Source organism: Dysidea avara, chromosome 4 (assembly GCF_963678975.1).
Source record: "Dysidea avara chromosome 4, odDysAvar1.4, whole genome shotgun sequence".
Classification (NCBI taxonomy): domain Eukaryota; kingdom Metazoa; phylum Porifera; class Demospongiae; order Dictyoceratida; family Dysideidae; genus Dysidea; species Dysidea avara.
Genome location: NC_089275.1, coordinates 15234617 through 15254739, shown reverse-complemented (window position 1 = coordinate 15254739; position 20123 = coordinate 15234617). Strand labels below are relative to the sequence as shown.

Below are 20123 nucleotides of genomic sequence, written 5' to 3'. Positions count from 1 at the left end.
CTCAACGTATATATAGCAGGGCTTAAAGGGGTGTACCAACAAAATTGTATGTGAAGTGGCTAAAAGGGTGGTAACAGTGTGCGAAGCATGCATACTCTATCTAGGGGGGATAACCCACAGAATTTTTCAAAAAAATGACAACCTAGTAAAATTGAATCTGGGAGTTGAATTTTGTTTGAAAATGCATGTTAATATTTTATTTAAGCACACGACTAGTCTATTTAAAAAGCTGACTGTTTAATACGGTATTTCAATATTAAAAGTTGGAGGGGCTCAGTCTCCTCTAAAATAAAAGTGAAAGGCTCTAACACCTGTAACTCCCCTGTTTACACACCAATATGTATTGCTATGTTAAGTAGAGACTGAATGCGGAGAGAATTGCAAGTCCCAGACTGTGTGGCTCTTCAGACAAGACTGCTAGGTACCTGGAGATCAAAGTCACCAACTAGAACTGATATGATTTTTACATCAAGAAGTTTTCAGTGTTAAGCATCTGACTTCCTGCTATATTGACTTATAAGCCCCTAATGGGGTAGTGTTTAATGGTTATTGAGACACAGTAGTAAGTTGATGAAGACCAGGGATTTGCTGATATATACGCCCAAAGCTAAATTCCAAGAGCTGCAGGTGTATATATAAACAAATCCCAAGTAGCCGTGGTGTACGTGATATACATCACACACTCACTTAATAACTACAGAGCACTCACCCCATTTGTTTTATATGCTGGTATCTGAGGTTCGAAAGTGGTTTTAAAAGTGCAGGCTTATAATAGCCTTCAGAATGTTATCCATGCTTCATTATGCTTCAATACACATTACAACTTATGATTGTGGGTTTGAGTTCTTATTTTTACATTTTTGCACTACACTAAGGCTACAGTATTTGTGACAGTGAATAGGTTACTAAAGTATTAATCTATTTCAATATAGTGATTTTGTTCCGTGGTCTGCTCAATGGCTAACACGTGATATGCAAAACGTATATATGCATTCATCCTTTGCCCAAACTTTTATTTTATTAGTGATCCTTCATCATAGAAAATACTTTATTAACAATTAACTCAGTGTATAATTTTACAAGTACACTCAGTGTGGCTAAGAAACTAACACTGAATCCCACAATGTAATCCTGTTTGTCACTCAATAGAACAAGTCAAAGCATACATACTGTATCTTTGGGCATCAAAGCCATGAGCAAACCACATTCCCATGATATTTCCCGGGAAATATCAAGATATTGCTTAAGCAGTATTAAATCCTGAGTGGCATGTTTACACCTACGCTAAAGTCATATATTTGATTGTTACCCATAACCAGATGTACCAAAATTGTTGTAAGCAAATATATTTTATACTTTTAATACAAATTTGTACAATTACAATAATATTATGTAAGTGTACACAACATCTAAATAGCTACAGTTGGTAAAGTTCAGAATGTTTGAGATTTATGATAAAGGTCCGGGATTAGCATCATTACGGGCTCCAGGTGGTGGTGGACCACAAACTTGCCAATTACAGTCTAAAAGGCTAGTCTCAGAAGGATTGGCGTCCGACATATGAACACCACGGCCACGGTAATCTTGCAACCGAAATGTGCTTGCTTGTAATGTTCTCAGCGTACAATACAGAGGAGGACTATGGAGCGTGTAGTAGTTGAACCAAGCATTAAATATTAGTATATACTCATTAATGGAGAACGTTGGACAATATGGCCGTGCTAGAAACCTCTGTGAAAAGAAAAGTGTAGTTAGTAAATGTATGAAAGGTGTGTGTATGCTTACATTGATTGTCTCAAGATGGTAGATTGCTTGTGAGATTTGGCATACAAGGTGCCTTATATGCACATCATTATAATTAGAATTTAGTAGTATGTTGTATAGCATTGCCCAGAGATGTGTGACATCTGTACACATCGGTGAACTTAGTTGGTCGTAACGTTGCTGGAGTGCTGGCGGAAGAGGATTGTGTATTATTCTACATGGAGTTACCTACAGTAAAAGTTAATTTTATTATTACACGTTTCACATTCAAACTTTGTATAATGGATGAACTTACGGGCATCATATGAACTTTCTCTTGAGCTCTTAGAAATATGCTACGCAGACGACAGCGATAATGAGTGAAGTGATAATTTCTGGCACCCTGCATTGCTTCAATATACTCAGTCACAGCAGAGGAGGTGGATCGTTTGGAAATCTCATGAAAAGGCTCTTTATCCTTCACAGACTCTTCATCGTCCACTGGATCTTCATCCTCCACATCAGTAGGAGCAGCATTACCAAATCGCATCTGACAACTGATGACGATCAGAAAACATCCTATGAGCACTGTGAGTAGTTTCATTGCAATTAAATCTTTGATGATGCTTGACTTTGAACAGCAAAGTTGATGTGAGCATGGCTGTGTCTGTCGCTCTTTTATACAAAGTTGGTCCTTTGAAATTTGTGGTTCAAGGAGTTTATGTCATCACTCAAAGTGACCCATGTTATTATTTACTGTAAACACTTAACAAGATTAAATATTTTTGCTTAATATTATTTAAGGTTGGATCACTTGCTAGCATAATTTAAATTGCTTGGAATTGAAATAATAAATTTAGCAGAAATTAAAGCAAAACACTTACAGAAATAACTCAGTTGCTTCTGTAAATGAAATCCGAGTACTTGTGCCTGAAATCATTTGTAGGTGAAGAGGGCTAAATATTGCAAGACAGATTGTAAACAATGAATACATGCTTGAGGAGTATAAACTATGCAACACCATGGTCACAAAGCATCCACCATAATTATAGCTAGGTGTTTGGCTATGTATTATACCTCCATTATGTACAGGTAAATTTCAACAATAAAAGTTGGTGTGGGAGGATTTACCTGAGTTGTTTGTCAAGAATGTGACTACTTCAGCAGTTTGTCTTAATTGGGTCCCTACTAAGATACAGTAGCAAGAAACTATTTGATCTCAAACCATTAGTTGGAATAGAATTAAATAGACCTTTGTACTAACTTAAATATCTCCGATGAAATACTCTGACATATAAATTATTACATATACAGTAACTAGTAGTACTGTACATTTGTAGTCATCTGCCTCGCAGTTTGACAAATTTTATTACTTTTAGTAAGTAGGGAATGTTTACTACACTTTTCTGTCTAAAGATAATCTTTTAACTATAAATTTGTGATGCATAATTAAGTTTCTTTTGAAGCATCACAAGGTAAACTTTGAGAAATATTCAGAATTTAGTTTCACTCTGATCAGCAAGCCTTCAAAGTATCCCAAGAAAAACAGGATTAATAATTGGTTAAAATTTCTCAAGCCATGCTACAGCTCAAATATGCAAGTGTCAATTAATTTTATTGGTATATTCCCAGTTATCTCATCAACATTTTATTAAAGGTTATCAATACAGAGTTACTAAGTGTGTGCATGGTCTGCTTGTAGTGTTTTGTGTAAATCACATACAAAGTTATAAGTATAATGTATTTAGCCATATTTGTACTAGGCTGTATCATGGATGTATGGGGTAGCTAACAAAGGCTTCATACACTTTGACTCACCTTGCTTGTAAACAAATAGTGAAACCAATATACTGATATATTCTGCTGTATGTAATTAATCTTATTAGATGTGATTATTGTTTAATAATAGTTTGATCAAATTAATAATCAACATGACTTGAACTGAGCAAGGTACATCTCTTGTGTGGGAGTTTTTCTACGATAAATATTTTTCCACAACACTTAAATGGTGTGAATTTAGCTTATAATTTATATAGAGGGAGTTGTAGTTCTAAGTTAATAATTTTATTTTCAGTTTCTTAGCATGCTGAATTTGATAAAGTGTTGACATCAAAGTCTTTCAGAGGCAACTATCCCATACGTCACTATTTGTTCATAAAATACAGTAAATTTGTATACCCAAATGTTATAATCTGTTTACTGAATAAGTACCTTGATGTTTACGTTATTGTACGTTACTACACGTATGGAAATATGTAGGTTGTAAACAAAAGCTAGCATGGTATATATCTAAATGGTGATGATGTACAGATTAACCTTAATAACTTTTTTTTAATTATAGCATGCATCTTAAGAAGTACTCAAGAATACCTGTTTCACATTTTTAAACAATTATTTACCATGGTGACTTGTTAAAAACCAATTATTACCACTTCATTATAGAAATAGTTTATATAAGAAAATATGTGAAGTACAACTTCAATGGTTAACATGTAAACCATATAAGTGCCTACTTGTCAATGTGGGTCTATAATGTAATTCATATAATGAAGTTCTTTGCTGTTTAAGGCTATTTGATCAAGTCATCAAAATCATGTGTAGCTGTTTCATTTTTGAGTGGTCATTTACATTTCACTTCATTTTGTTAGCATATAAAACAGGAATATTTTAACTGAATTAATTGATTTATAAAAAATACCCTGTGGCAATTGGCAACTACACTTCTTTCCTTGTCAAAGCAGCACACAACTACAGACACACCATAACAAGTACACAGCACATGGACACAGATTTACAATTCATATAAAAGAAAATCAGAAAATTAATATTGTTTTAAAAATTACAAGAACAAAAGTAGAATGATTGTTGTTAACAGCTAATTATGTTCAGTAGGTAATTCATTCCACCATTGTGAGGTCATGTAATGAGAATATGCTACCACTATTGTATGCTGTAAACATCCTTTGCCTCTAATGTACGTATGTGCTTGGATTATTTGTATATATGTATGTATGTGCTGTAGATACAAAGTTATTCTGGGGACTTTTCTACACCAAGATGTGTTGAAATCACCCAATACTAACTAGTACTACAAGAACACACTGTATGGCAGTATATGGTAAAGTTTATAACATTTTCTAACATCAAACAAATATATAAAATCCAAACAGTTTGATGTGGCACTGCTAAAATATCACATTGCATACACCTTTAGTGTCAGATGATTTTAATGTAATAAATTTATCACATAAAATATACTTTTTAATACCATACTTGATTCACTGCCCATACAAAAGTCTCAATAGTAGCAGTGAAATTTATCCCGTATTTCACTGACAGCAGTGAAAAAGTTGTAATTGCAATTTCATTGGCTAGAAATTTATGTTAACAATGTAGCGCCAATTAGTGTTTACGCGTATTTAGTACATAGTGACAAATTGCATACATGGCAACGCTAATGCACAGCATGCCTATATACAGCGAGTATGGTATTAACTGGGAATAGCATGGGTATAGCAGTGAAATTTTGGGATAAATACCACTCTTGTTGTATTAAAAATGGTAAATTTCAATACAACACTCGTGGTATTTATCCCAAATTTCACTGCTACCCATGCTATTACTAGTACAAATATCACATCTATAGAGGTAATGTATACAAATATGTTATACATAATTATACTTCTCTTACTTTAGTATACAGTAGTTTGGCTTAGCCTCCATGTTTTTGTTTAAATTTACACTTTCTGAGTACATAATGATACTTATTTCAAAATTAAAGATGTTGTTGCTCACAGAAAATTGTGATCTGATTTGGTGTTCCACACACGTGAAATTTACCTGCATAGTCACAACAGCAAATTAAGAGTTTAATAGCTTGACATTTAGTCAAAACTGGGCTGTAACATTTGGAAAAAGTTCAGATTTGCATGTGTGTGTGTGTGTGTGTGTGTGTGTGTGTGTGTGTGTGTGTGTGTGTGTGTGTGTGTGTGTGTGTGTTCATGAGGCATCATACCTTAGCGGCTATATCATCAACCTGGTAATTGAAAGGTTAAATTCCAGGTTTAATTTCCGGCTATGCCCATTTGCTATCATTTCTGTTGTTTCCTTCAGCAAAAAACCTACCCAGCTGTTTAGATGGTTACCTGGTGTAATTAAGGAAGCAGCCCACCCAGATGTAACATCAATGGGTAGGTGTTAACCTGGTGTTAACCAGGGAGGCAAATGCCAACTGTCCATGTCTTACACAATGAGTGAAAATCCAGGTGAGAGTTTGGGAGCCCATACCTTTACCTGTGGGACATGGTCTGAACTTACTGGAGGGTTTTCCTGTAGTGACTCATAGCAACTGAGTAATACACAGGTCTGTTTTAATGGGTATGCATGACCATGCTAGTATGGTAGCTGAAGGTGTGTATCTATGTGCATGTGTGTCCATTTTTACAAACCCAGTCGCTATGTTTTTATGGCAGCTTTATTTTTCTATTATTTCTGGTAGTTATACTGACTGCATGTATAACAATTCTTTGCTCATGAAATGCACTTTCATGGTACCAGAATTTACTAGGGTATTTCCTATACACTGCAAGAAGTCAATGATTAAATTTATTACAAGTTCAGGTCATATGATAATTTTGTGGATACAAATAAATTAAATAATGTTCATTTTTAGTACTATGAATTACATTACAGACCAACACTGACAAGTAGGTACTTATATATAGTTCACATGTTAACCATTGAAGTTGTACTTCACATATATTTAACATGCAATACAAGCTAGCCACCAATGGATGATTGGTTTACATAAACTTCAAATTTAAAGTGATGGCATTACAGCTATGCATGTACCCACATATGTGACCGGATTTGCAAAAAGATACTTTTTCCCACACAAAATTTAACCCATATTTTGAACTTCGAAGCTTCATAACTTTTTTGTCATTGCATATAATTGCCTGAAACGTTCCAAGAGTGCAGCTAAGGCAGCGGGCTTCATTTTGAAACTAAAAGCAGGTTAATCAGTATAAGGAGTCAAGTGTTACATCATTTTGTTTGCTGGGATGTAAATGTGTGGAAAAGGTACCCTTTCGCAAATCCAGTCACATTATACAGCATACATGCTGGAGAATACATACTCTTTGATTTCAAATTTTAGTAACAGAACAGGAATTGCAGGAGACACTCGAACATGAATCCATAATTGTGTACAGTTAATCCTTTATTTCCTTTACTGTAGGTGTTGTGGTTTAGGCTTTATGAATGTTATGTCAGTCTATATATCACACAAATTGTAACAAATAGACACACAGAAGAGTGTGCATAGTTTAGTTGAATATGATCATGTTTAGCTAACAGTGGCATGGACTTTTAAGGGGGGAAGTACAAAGTTATATCTGTATACATAATTGTAGGTTCTGTGACATCCAACTTTGCTACCATTTACATCAGTGGTCAATGATATGGCTTTTAATTTGTTTGGAATTAGAAGCCATTATAAAACTTACCATATATGTAGTGTAGTCATGTGGTACTAATTAGTGTTGGGTATTCAGTACACCTTGTTATGGTGTAGGGGAAAGTCCCTAAAGTGGCTAACTGCTATAAAGTAAAACATTTTGTTAACATAAAAGTAGCATGAAGAGTGTTCATAAATATCTGATGTGGTTCATATTTGTGTAGTACAATATATGCTAAATGTGCATGCTTTCTAATGTGGTACAAGCATAAAGAAAAATTAGAAATTGTACAAAAGAATGCTTAAACAAGGAGTATCATCACCTTGAGTAAAATGTAACCCCTACCTTGGCCATGTTAGTTTATTGCTGTACATACGTAGTACGGATTGTATTTCTAAAATTTGATCAACTATCAAGTTTTCTTCTATTTCATGAAGTAATAGTTGGTATAATACATAGATGATGGACTTACTTTTTTCTCCCTTGCATCCCATCTCTTTTTTGCTTGAAATTGAAAGTGTCAATTCCCGGACAGTGCATCAATTGCTTTGCGTGTTATCTATTGCATGAGAATCTCATCCAATTTTTGCGGCATGCCTAATACTGTCAAAATTAGAGTATCAGTTTAAAACAAGGTTTGCATATTGTTCTGTAGGCCTGAGATGTGCCGTTTTGCCTACCGCAGCAGCTTCAATGAATACATCACACAATGTTGTAGGACAAAGAGTGGTATGCTGGCAGGTGATGGAAAACAAGGGATCAACCCATGCCAGTTAGTAGATTTTGATCCCAGGCCACTGAAATTCCAAAGAACTGATTCGAATTCCCGAGCTATTAAAAATGGTAAAAGGTGACCATCTTGGTATCTCTGTCTTACTAGATTCTGATTATGTGGAACAGTTTCAAGTGGCACAACAACCATCTGATGTTAATATACCAAGTGTAGAGAGATTTAAGGGGACCATAGATGCATTCAAGGAGAGTCTTGTAGTCACTGTAGATGCTGCTCAAGAAATAGAGCGTAACACAAGAGAGCAGCATTTGTCAAGTGCATGGTTTCAGGCAAGAAGATATTGTTTAACTGCCTCAAGGTTTGGAGAAACAATTTCACGTAAGCCAAACACTGGCCATATAAATGTGATAATCGTCAATACGATAATGTATTGTATAGTATTGATAATAATCAGCACAATAAGCTATCGACGCACTACCCACAACTCAACGTATATATAGCAGGGCTTAAAGGGGTGTACCAACAAAATTGTATGTGAAGTGGCTAAAAGGGTGGTAACAGTGTGCGAAGCATGCATACTCTATCTAGGGGGAATAACCCACAGAATTTTTCAAAAAAATGACAACCTAGTAAAATTGAATCTGGGAGTTGAATTTTGTTTGAAAATGCATGTTAATATTTTATTTAAGCACACGACTAGTCTATTTAAAAAGCTGACTGTTTAATACGGTATTTCAATATTAAAAGTTGGAGGGGCTCAGTCTCCTCTAAAATAAAAGTGAAAGGCTCTAACACCTGTAACTCCCCTGTTTACACACCAATATGTATTGCTATGTTAAGTAGAGACTGAATGCGGAGAGAATTGCAAGTCCCAGACTGTGTGGCTCTTCAGACAAGACTGCTAGGTACCTGGAGATCAAAGTCACCAACTAGAACTGATATGATTTTTACATCAAGAAGTTTTCAGTGTTAAGCATCTGACTTCCTGCTATATTGACTTATAAGCCCCTAATGGGGTAGTGTTTAATGGTTATTGAGACACAGTAGTAAGTTGATGAAGACCAGGGATTTGCTGATATATATACGCCCAAAGCTAAATTCCAAGAGCTGCAGGTGTATATATAAACAAATCCCAAGTAGCCGTGGTGTACGTGATATACATCACACACTTACTTAATAACTACAGAGCACTCACCCCATTTGTTTTATATGCTGGTATCTGAGGTTCGAAAGTGGTTTTAAAAGTGCAGGCTTATAATAGCCTTCAGAATGTTATCCATGCTTCATTATGCTTCAATACACATTACAACTTATGATTGTGGGTTTGAGTTCTTATTTTTACATTTTTGCACTACACTAAGGCTACAGTATTTGTGACAGTGAGTAGGTTACTAAAGTATTAATCTATTTCAATATAGTGATTTTGTTCCGTGGTCTGCTCAATGGCTAACACGTGATATGCAAAACGTATATATGCGTTCATGCTTTGCCCAAACTGTTATTTTATTAGTGATCCTTCATCATAGAAAATACTTTATTAACAATTAACTCAGTGTATAATTTTACAAGTACACTCAGTGTGGCTAAGAAACTAACACTGAATCCCACAATGTAATCCTGTTTGTCACTCAATAGAACAAGTCAAAGCATACATACTGTATCTTTGGGCATCAAAGCCATGAGCAAACCACATTCCCATGATATTTCCCGGGCAATATCAAGATATTGCTTAAGCAGTATTAAATCCTGAGTGGCATGTTTACACCTACGCTAAAGTCATATATTTGATTGTTACCCATAACCAGATGTACCAAAATTGTTGTAAGCAAATATATTTTATACTTTTAATACAAATTTGTACAATTACAATAATATTATGTAAGTGTACACAACATCTAAATAGCTACAGTTGGTAAAGTTCAGAATGTTTGAGATTTATGATAAAGGTCCGGGATTAGCATCATTACGGGCTCCAGGTGGTGGTGGACCACAAACTTGCCAATTACAGTCTAAAAGGCTAGTCTCAGAAGGATTGGCGTCCGACATATGAACACCACGGCCACGGTAATCTTGCAACCGAAATGTGCTTGCTTGTAATGTTCTCAGCGTACAATACAGAGGAGGACTATGGAGCGTGTAGTAGTTGAACCAAGCATTAAATATTAGTATATACTCATTAATGGAGAACGTTGGACAATATGGCCGTGCTAGAAACCTCTGTGAAAAGAAAAGTGTAGTTAGTAAATGTATGAAAGGTGTGTGTATGCTTACATTGATTGTCTCAAGATGGTAGATTGCTTGTGAGATTTGGCATACAAGGTGCCTTATATGCACATCATTATAATTAGAATTTAGTAGTATGTTGTATAGCATTGCCCAGAGATGTGTGACATCTGTACACATCGGTGAACTTAGTTGGTCGTAACGTTGCTGGAGTGCTGGCGGAAGAGGATTGTGTATTATTCTACATGGAGTTACCTACAGTAAAAGTTAATTTTATTATTACACGTTTCACATTCAAACTTTGTATAATGGATGAACTTACAGGCATCATATGAACTTTCTCTTGAGCTCTTAGAAATATGCTACGCAGACGACAGCGATAATGAGTGAAGTGATAATTTCTGGCACCCTGCATTGCTTCAATATACTCAGTCACAGCAGAGGAGGTGGATCGTTTGGAAATCTCATGAAAAGGCTCTTCATCCTTCACAGACTCTTCATCGTCCACTGGATCTTCATCCTCCACATCAGTAGGAGCAGCATTACCAAATCGCATCTGACAACTGATGACGATCAGAAAACATCCTATGAGCACTGTGAGTAGTTTCATCGCAATTAAATCTTTGATGATGCTTGACTTTGAACAGCAAAGTTGATGTGAGCATGGCTGTGTCTGTCGCTCTTTTATACAAAGTTGGTCCTTTGAAATTTGTGGTTCAAGGAGTTTATGTCATCACTCAAAGTGACCCATGTTATTATTTACTGTAAACACTTAACAAGATTAAATATTTTTGCTTAATATTATTTAAGGTTGGATCACTTGCTAGCATAATTTAAATTGCTTGGAATTGAAATAATAAATTTAGCAGAAATTAAAGCAAAACACTTACAGAAATAACTCAGTTGCTTCTGTAAATGAAATTCGAGTACTTGTGCCTGAAATCATTTGTAGGTGAAGAGGGCTAAATATTGCAAGACAGATTGTAAACAATGAATACATGCTTGAGGAGTATAAACTATGCAACACCATGGTCACAAAGCATCCACCATAATTATAGCTAGGTGTTTGGCTATGTATTATACCTCCATTATGTACAGGTAAATTTCAACAATAAAAGTTGGTCTGGGAGGATTTACCTGAGTTGTTTGTCATATAGACCTTTGTACTAACGTAAATATCTCCGATGAAATACTCTGACATATAAATTATTACATATACAGTAACTAGTAGTACTGTACATTTGTAGTCATCTGCCTCGCAGTTCGACAAATTTTATTACTTTTAGTAAGTAGGAAATGTTTACTACACTTTTCTGTCTTAAGATAATCTTTCAATTATAAATTTGTGATGCATAATTAAGTTTCTTTTGAAGCATCACAAGGTAAACTTTGAGAAATATTCAGAATTTAGTTTCACTCTGATCAGCAAGCCTTCAAAGTATCCCAAGAAAAACAGGATTAATAATTGGTTAAAATTTCTCAAGCCATGCTACAGCTCAAATATGCAAGTGTCAATTAATTTTATTGGTACTGTATATTCCCAGTTATCTCATCAACATTTTATTAAAGGTTATCAATACAGAGTTACTAAGTGTGTGCATGGTCTGCTTGTAGTGTTTTGTGTAAATCACATACAAAGTTGTAAGTATAATGTATTTAGCCATATTTGTACTAGGCTGTATCATGGATGTATGGGGCAACTAACAAAGGCTTCATACACTTTGACTCACCATGCTTGTAAACAAATAGTGAAACCAATAATTATACTGATATATTCTGCTGTATGTAATTAATCTTATTAGATGTGATTATTGTTTAATAATAGTTTGATCAAATTAATAATCAACATGACTTGAACTGAGCAAGGTACATTCTCTTGTGTGGGAGTTTTTCTACGATAAATATTTTTCCACAATATTTAAATGGTGTGAATTCAGCATATAATTTATATAGAGGGAGTTGTAGTTCTAAGTTAATAATTTTATTTTCAGTTTCTTAGCATGCTGAATTTGATAAAGTGTTGACATCAAAGTCTTTCAGAGGCAACTATCCCATACATCATTATTTGTTCATAAAATACAGTAAATTTGTATACCCAAATGTTATAATCTGTTTACTGAATAAGTACCTTGATGTTTACATTATTGTACGTTACTACACATATGGAAATATGTAGGTTGTAAACAAAAGCTAGCATGGTATATATCTAAATGGTGATGATGTACAGATTAACAATGGATGTGTTGTATTTTTTCTCCTTTCTCCACCTTTTCAAACACAGTTTCTGTAACAACTTTAAACAGGCTGTAGGACCAGGTGTCCTACAGACCTTCAGCACTTGTGCTGTAAAGCCTTAATAACTTTTTTTAATTATAGCATGCGTCTTAAGAAGTACTCAAGAATACCTGTTTCACATTTTTAAACAATTATTTACCATGGTGACTTGTTAAAAACCAATTATTACCACTTCATTATAGAAATAGTTTATATAAGAAAATATGTGAAGTACAACTTCAATGGTTAACATGTAATCCATATAAGTGCCTACTTGTCAATGTGGGTCTATAATGTAATTCATATAATGAAGTTCTTTGCTGTTTAAGGCTATTTGATCAAGTCATCAAAATCATGTGTAGCTATTTCATTTTTGAGTGGTCATTTACATTTCACTTCATTTTGTTAGCATGTAAAACAGGAATACTTTAACTGAATTAATTGATTTATAAAAAATACCCTGTGGCAATTGGCAACTAATCTTCTTTCCTTGTCAAAGCAGCACACAACTACAGACACACCATAACAAGTACACAGCACATGGACACAGATTTACAATTCATATATAAGAAAATCAGAAAATTAATATTGTTTTAAAAATTACAAGAACAAAATTAGAATGATTGTTGTTAACAGCTAATTATGTTCAGTGGGTAATTCATTCCACCATTGTGAGGCCATGTAATGAGAATACACTCCCACTATTGTATGCTGTAAACATCCCTTGCCTCTAATGTACGTATATGCTTGGATTATTTATATATATGTATGTATGTGCTGTAGATACAAAGTTGTTCTGGGGACTTTTCTACACCAAGATGTGTTGAATCACCCATAGTACTACATGAACACACTGTATGGCAGTATATGGTAAAGTTTATAACATTTTCTAACATCAAACAAATATAAAAAATCCAAACAGTTTGATGTGGCACTACTAAAATATCACATTGCATACACCTTTAGTGTCAGATGATTTTAATGTAATAAATTTATCACATAAAATACACTTTTAAAATATCAGAACTAGAGGTAATGTATACAAATATGTTATGCATAATTATACTTCTCTTACTTTAGTATACAGTAGTTTGGTTTAGCCTCCATGTTTTTGTTTAAATTTACACTTTTTGAATACATAATGATACTTATTTCAAAATTAAAGATGTTGTTGTTCACAGAAAATTGTGATCTGATTTGGTGTTCCACACACTTGCAATTTACCTACGTGGTCATAACGGCAGATTAGGAGTTTAATAGCTTGACATTTAGTCAAAACTGGGCTGTAACATTTAGAGAATGTTCAGATTTGCATGTGTGTGTGTGTGTGTGTGTGTGTGTGTGTGTGTGTGTGTGTGTGTGTGTGTGTGTGTGTGTGTGTGTATGTGTGTGAGAGGCATCATACCTTAGCGGCTAGATCATCACCATGGTAATTGAAAGGTTAAATTCCAGTTTGATTCCCGGTTATGCCCAGTTGCTATCATTGCTGTTGTTTCCTTCAGCAAGAAACTTTACAACCAACCCATCTGTTTAGATGGTTACCTGGTGTAAGTAAGGAAGCAGTCCACCCAGATGTAACATCAATGGGTAGGTGTTAACCAGGTGTTAACCTGGTGTTAACCAAGGAAGCAAATGCCAACTGTCCATGTCTTACACAATGGGTGAAAATCCAGGAGAAAGTTTGGGAGCCCATACCTTTACCTTTGGGACATGGTCTGAACTTACTGGGGGATTTTCCTGTACTGACTCATTGCAACTGAGTAATACACACGTCTGTTTTAATGGGTATGCATGACCATGCTAGCATGGTAGCTGAAGGTGTGTATCTATGTGCATGTGTTTCCATTTTTACAAACCCAGTCGCAATTTTTTTATGGCAGCTTTATTTTTCTAATATTTCTGGTAATTATACTGACTGTATAACAATTCTTTGCTCATGAAATGCACTTTCATGGTACCAGAATTTACTAGGGTATTTCCTATACACTGCAAGAAGTCAATGATTAAATTTATTAAAAGTTCAGGTCATATGATAATTTTGTGGATACAAATAAATTAAATAATGTTCATTTTTAGTGCTATGAATTACATTACAGACCAACACTGACAAGTAGGCACTTATATATAGTTTACATGTTAACCATTGAAGCTGTACTTCACATATATTTAACATGCAGTACGAGCCACCAATGGATGATTGGTTTACATAAACTTCAAATTTAAAGTGATGGCATTACAGCTATGCATGTACCCACATATGTGACCGAATTTGCGAAAAGATACTTTTCCCACACAAACATATTTTGAACTTCGAAGCTTCATAACTTTTTCGTCATTGCATATAATTGCCTGAAATTTTCCAAGAGTGCAGCTAAGGTATCGGACTTCATTTTGAAACTAAGAGTAGGTTAATCAGTATAAGGAGTCAAGTGTTGTTTGCTGGGATGTAAAATGTGTGGAAAAGGTACCTTTTCGGAAATCCAGTCACATATGCAGCATACATGCTGGACAACACACGCTCTTTGAATTCAAATGTTAGTAACAGATCAGGAATCGCAGGAGACACTTGAACATGAATTCATAATTGTGTACAGTTAATCCTTCATTTCCTTTACTGTAGGTGTTGTGGTTTAGGCTTTATGAATGTTATGTCAGTCTATATATCACACAAATTGTAACAAATAGACACACAGAAGAGTGTGCATAGATTTGTTGGATATGATCACATGTAGCTAACAGTGACATGGACTTTTAAGGGGTGAAGTACAAAGTTATATCTGTGTACATAATGTAGGTTCTGTGACATCCAAATTTTACATCAGTGGTCAATGATATGGCTTTTAATTTGTATGGTATTAGAAGCCATTATAAAACTTACCATATATGTAGTGTGGTTATGTGGTACTAATTAGTGTTAGGTATTTCAGTACACCTTGTTATGGTGTAGGGGAAAGTCCCTAAAGTGGCTAACTGCTATACAAGTAAAACATTTTGTTAACATAAAAGTAGCATGAAGAGTGTTCATAAATATCTGATGTGGTTCATATTTGTGTAGTACAATATATGCTAAATGTGCATGCTTTCTAATGTGGTACAAGCATAAAGAAAAATTAGAAATTGTACAAAAGAGTGCTTAAACAAGGAGTATCATCACCTTGAGTAAAATGTAACCCCTACCTTGGCCATGTTAGTTTATTGCTGTACATACGTAGCACAGATTGTATTTCTAAAATTTGATCAACTATCAAGTTTTCTTCTACGTATTTCGTGAAGTAATAGTTGGTATAATACATAGACGATGGACTTACTTTTTTCTCCCTTGCATCCCATCTCTTTTTTGCTTGAAGTTCAAAGTGTCAATTCCCGGACAGTGCATCAATTGCTTCGCGTGTTATCTATCGTATGAGAATCTCATCCAATTTTTGCGGCATGCCTAATACTGTCAAAATTAGTGTATCAGTTTAAAACAAGGTTTGCATATTGTTCTGTAGGCCTGAGATGTGCCGTTTTGCCTACCGCAGCAGCTTCAATGAATACATCACACAATGTTGTAGGACAAAGAGTGGTATGCTGGCAGGTGATGGAAAACAAGGGATCAACCCATGCCAGTTAGTAGATTTTGATCCCAGGCCACGGAAATTCCAAAGAACTGATTCCCGAGTTATTAAAAATGGTAAAAGGTGACCATCTTGGTATCTCTGTCTTACTAGATTCTGATTATGTGGAACAGTTTCAAGTGGTACAACAACAACCTGATGTTAATATACCGAGTGTAGAGAGATTTAAGGGGACCATAGATGCATTCAAGGAGAGTCTTGTAGTCACTGTAGATGCTGCTCAAGAAATAGAGCGTAACACAAGAGAGCAGCATTTGTCAAGTGCATGGTTTCAGGCAAGAAGATATTGTTTAACTGCCTCAAGGTTTGGAGAAATAATTTCACGTAAGCCAAACACTGGCCATATAAATGTGATAATCGTCAATACGATAATGTATTGTATAGTATTGATAATAATCAGCACAATAAGCTATCGACGCACTACCCACAACTCAACTTATATATAGCAAGGCTTAAAGGGGTGTACCAACAAAATTGTATGTGAAGTGGCTAAAAGGGTGGTAACAGTGTGCGAAGCATGCATACTCTATCTAGGGGGAATAACCCACAGAATTTTTCAAAAAAATGACAACCTAGTAAATTTGAATCTGGGAGTTGAATTTTGTTTGAAAATGCATGTTAATATTTTATTTAAGCACACGACTAGTCTATTTAAAAAGCTGACTGTTTAATACGGTATTTCAATATTAAAAGTTGGAGGGGCTCAGTCTCCTCTAAAATAAAAGTGAAAGGCTCTAACACCTGTAACTCCCCTGTTTACACACCAATATGTATTGCTATGTTAAGTAGAGACTGAATGCGGAGAGAATTGCAAGTCCCAGACTGTGTGGCTCTTCAGACAAGACTGCTAGGTACCTGGAGATCAAAGTCACCAACTAGAACTGATATGATTTTTACATCAAGAAGTTTTCAGTGTTAAGCATCTGACTTCCTGCTATATTGACTTATAAGCCCCTAATGGGGTAGTGTTTAATGGTTATTGAGACACAGTAGTAAGTTGATGAAGACCAGGGATTTGCTGATATATACGCCCAAAGCTAAATTCCAAGAGCTGCAGGTGTATATATAAACAAATCCCAAGTAGCCGTGGTGTACGTGATATACATCACACACTCACTTAATAACTACAGAGCACTCACCCCATTTGTTTTATATGCTGGTATCTGAGGTTCGAAAGTGGTTTTAAAAGTGCAGGCTTATAATAGCCTTCAGAATGTTATCCATGCTTCATTATGCTTCAATACACATTACAACTTATGATTGTGGGTTTGAGTTCTTATTTTTACATTTTTGCACTACACTAAGGCTACAGTATTTGTGACAGTGAATAGGTTACTAAAGTATTAATCTATTTCAATATAGTGATTTTGTTCCGTGGTCTGCTCAATGGCTAACACGTGATATGCAAAACGTATATATGCATTCATCCTTTGCCCAAACTGTTATTTTATTAGTGATCCTTCATCATAGAAAATACTTTATTAACAATTAACTCAGTGTATAATTTTACAAGTACACTCAGTGTGGCTAAGAAACTAACACTGAATCCCACAATGTAATCCTGTTTGTCACTCAATAGAACAAGTCAAAGCATACATACTGTATCTTTGGGCATCAAAGCCATGAGCAAACCACATTCCCATGATATTTCCCGGGCAATATCAAGATATTGCTTAAGCAGTATTAAATCCTGAGTGGCATGTTTACACCTACGCTAAAGTCATATATTTGATTGTTACCCATAACCAGATGTACCAAAATTGTTGTAAGCAAATATATTTTATACTTTTAATACAAATTTGTACAATTACAATAATATTATGTAAGTGTACACAACATCTAAATAGCTACAGTTGGTAAAGTTCAGAATGTTTGAGATTTATGATAAAGGTCCGGGATTAGCATCATTACGGGCTCCAGGTGGTGGTGGACCACAAACTTGCCAATTACAGTCTAAAAGGCTAGTCTCAGAAGGATTGGCGTCCGACATATGAACACCACGGCCACGGTAATCTTGCAACCGAAATGTGCTTGCTTGTAATGTTCTCAGCGTACAATACAGAGGAGGACTATGGAGCGTGTAGTAGTTGAACCAAGCATTAAATATTAGTATATACTCATTAATGGAGAACGTTGGACAATATGGCCGTGCTAGAAACCTCTGTGAAAAGAAAAGTGTAGTTAGTAAATGTATGAAAGGTGTGTGTATGCTTACATTGATTGTCTCAAGATGGTAGATTGCTTGTGAGATTTGGCATACAAGGTGCCTTATATGCACATCATTATAATTAGAATTTAGTAGTATGTTGTATAGCATTGCCCAGAGATGTGTGACATCTGTACACATCGGTGAACTTAGTTGGTCGTAACGTTGCTGGAGTGCTGGCGGAAGAGGATTGTGTATTATTCTACATGGAGTTACCTACAGTAAAAGTTAATTTTATTATTACACGTTTCACATTCAAACTTTGTATAATGGATGAACTTACAGGCATCATATGAACTTTCTCTTGAGCTCTTAGAAATATGCTACGCAGACGACAGCGATAATGAGTGAAGTGATAATTTCTGGCACCCTGCATTGCTTCAATATACTCAGTCACAGCAGAGGAGGTGGATCGTTTGGAAATCTCATGAAAAGGCTCTTCATCCTCCACAGACTCTGCATCCTCCACATCAGTAGGAGCAGCACTACCAAATCGCATCTGACAACTGATGACGATCAGAAAACATCCAATGAGCACTGTGAATAATTTCATCGCAATTAAATCTTTGAAAATGCTTGACTTTGAACAGCAAAGTTGATGTGAGCATGGCTGTGTCTGTCGCTCTTTTATACAAAGTTGGTCCTTTGAAATTTGTGGTTCAAGGAGTTTATGTCATCACTCAAAGTGACCCTTGTTATTATTTACTGTAAACACTTAACAAGATTAAATACTTTTGCTTAATATTATTTAAGGTTGGATCACTTGCTAGCATAATTTAATGTGCTTGGAATTGAAATAATAAATTTAGCAGAAATTAAAGCAAAACACTTACAGAAATAACTCATTTGCTATTGTAAATGAAATCCGAGCATTTGTGCCTGAACTCATTTGTAGATGAAGAGGGCTAAATATTGAAAGACAGATTGTAAACAATGAATACATGCTTGAGGAGTATAAACTACCCAACACCATGGCCACAAAGCATCCACCATATAGCTAGGTGTTTGTCTATGTATTGTACCTCCAATATGCACAGGTAAATTTCAGCAATAAAAGTTGATCTGGAAGGATTTACCTGCATTGAAAAAGTTGTTTCAAGATTGTGGCTACTCCAGTACTTTGTCTTAATTTGGTCCCCACTAAGATAAGCAAGAAACTATTTGATCACAAACCATTAGTTAGAATGGAATTAAATAGACCTTTGTGCTAACGTAAATATCTCCGATGAAATACTCTGACGTATAAATTACTCATAATATACAGTAACTTTTAGTACTGTACATTTGTAGTCATATGGCTCACAGTTAGACGAGTTTTATTATTTTATTTTTAAAGTAGGGAATGCTTACTACACTTCTCTGTCTAAACAAGGTCTTTTTAACTATAAGTTTTTGATGCATGTTAAGTTTCTTTTGAAGTATCACAAGGTAAACATTGGAAATATTCTGAATTTGGTTTCACTCTGATCAGCAAGCCTTCAAAGTATCCCAAGAAAAACAGGATTAATAACTGGTCAAAAATTCTCAAGCCATGCTACAGTTCAAATATGCAAGTGATTAATTGTTAAATTCTTTTGCTATATTCCCAGTTATCTCATGAACATTTTATATATAATATTTTCTCAATAAAAGTGTTAAACATTATCAATGCAGAGTTACTAAACATGTGTTCTGCTTGTAGTGTTTTGTGTAATAATTGGCTCTGTATTACTGTATATGCATGTCTACTGTTTTGCCATATTTGAGCAAACATAACTTTAAATATTCTATACGTTTTCCTATAATTAAGGTATCTATGGTTTATTCTACCCAGGAATTAAACTTATAATGATGTGTTTCAGAAGTTTAATTTGTCAAATATGCCCATA

At 35.0% G+C, this 20123-nt stretch overlaps 3 protein-coding genes and 1 long non-coding RNA gene across 4 annotated transcripts in view; 1 reads left to right on the top strand and 3 right to left on the bottom strand.

Annotated features, from left to right (window-relative positions):
* LOC136253208 (uncharacterized) overlaps positions 1-13458 on the top strand; it is a 34181-nt gene extending 20723 nt beyond the window's left edge. The window contains exons 5-7 of the long non-coding RNA XR_010700005.1: positions 7858-8313; positions 11984-12024; positions 13216-13458. This is a non-coding gene — a long non-coding RNA (uncharacterized lncRNA). The remainder of the gene's footprint in view (positions 1-7857; positions 8314-11983; positions 12025-13215) is intronic.
* LOC136253206 (uncharacterized) lies at positions 1331-2383 on the bottom strand. Its single transcript, XM_066045835.1, has 3 exons — positions 2060-2383; positions 1786-1992; positions 1331-1731 (listed from the first exon to the last, which is right to left on the bottom strand). Exons 1-3 carry the CDS (start codon positions 2345-2347, stop codon positions 1450-1452), a joined length of 777 nt encoding a protein of 258 aa, XP_065901907.1. The 5' UTR covers positions 2348-2383; the 3' UTR covers positions 1331-1449.
* Positions 9752-10823, bottom strand: LOC136253207 (uncharacterized). The gene is made up of 3 exons (XM_066045836.1): positions 10481-10823; positions 10207-10413; positions 9752-10152 (listed from the first exon to the last, which is right to left on the bottom strand). The coding sequence occupies exons 1-3, from the start codon at positions 10766-10768 to the stop codon at positions 9871-9873; spliced, it is 777 nt and encodes a 258-aa protein (XP_065901908.1). The 5' UTR covers positions 10769-10823; the 3' UTR covers positions 9752-9870.
* A 4351-nt stretch (positions 13459-17809) lies between the features above and the next one.
* On the bottom strand, positions 17810-18856 carry LOC136253205 (uncharacterized). The gene is made up of 3 exons (XM_066045834.1): positions 18539-18856; positions 18265-18471; positions 17810-18210 (listed from the first exon to the last, which is right to left on the bottom strand). Exons 1-3 carry the CDS (start codon positions 18806-18808, stop codon positions 17929-17931), a joined length of 759 nt encoding a protein of 252 aa, XP_065901906.1. The 5' UTR covers positions 18809-18856; the 3' UTR covers positions 17810-17928.
* Between the last annotated feature and the right edge of the window lie 1267 nt (positions 18857-20123).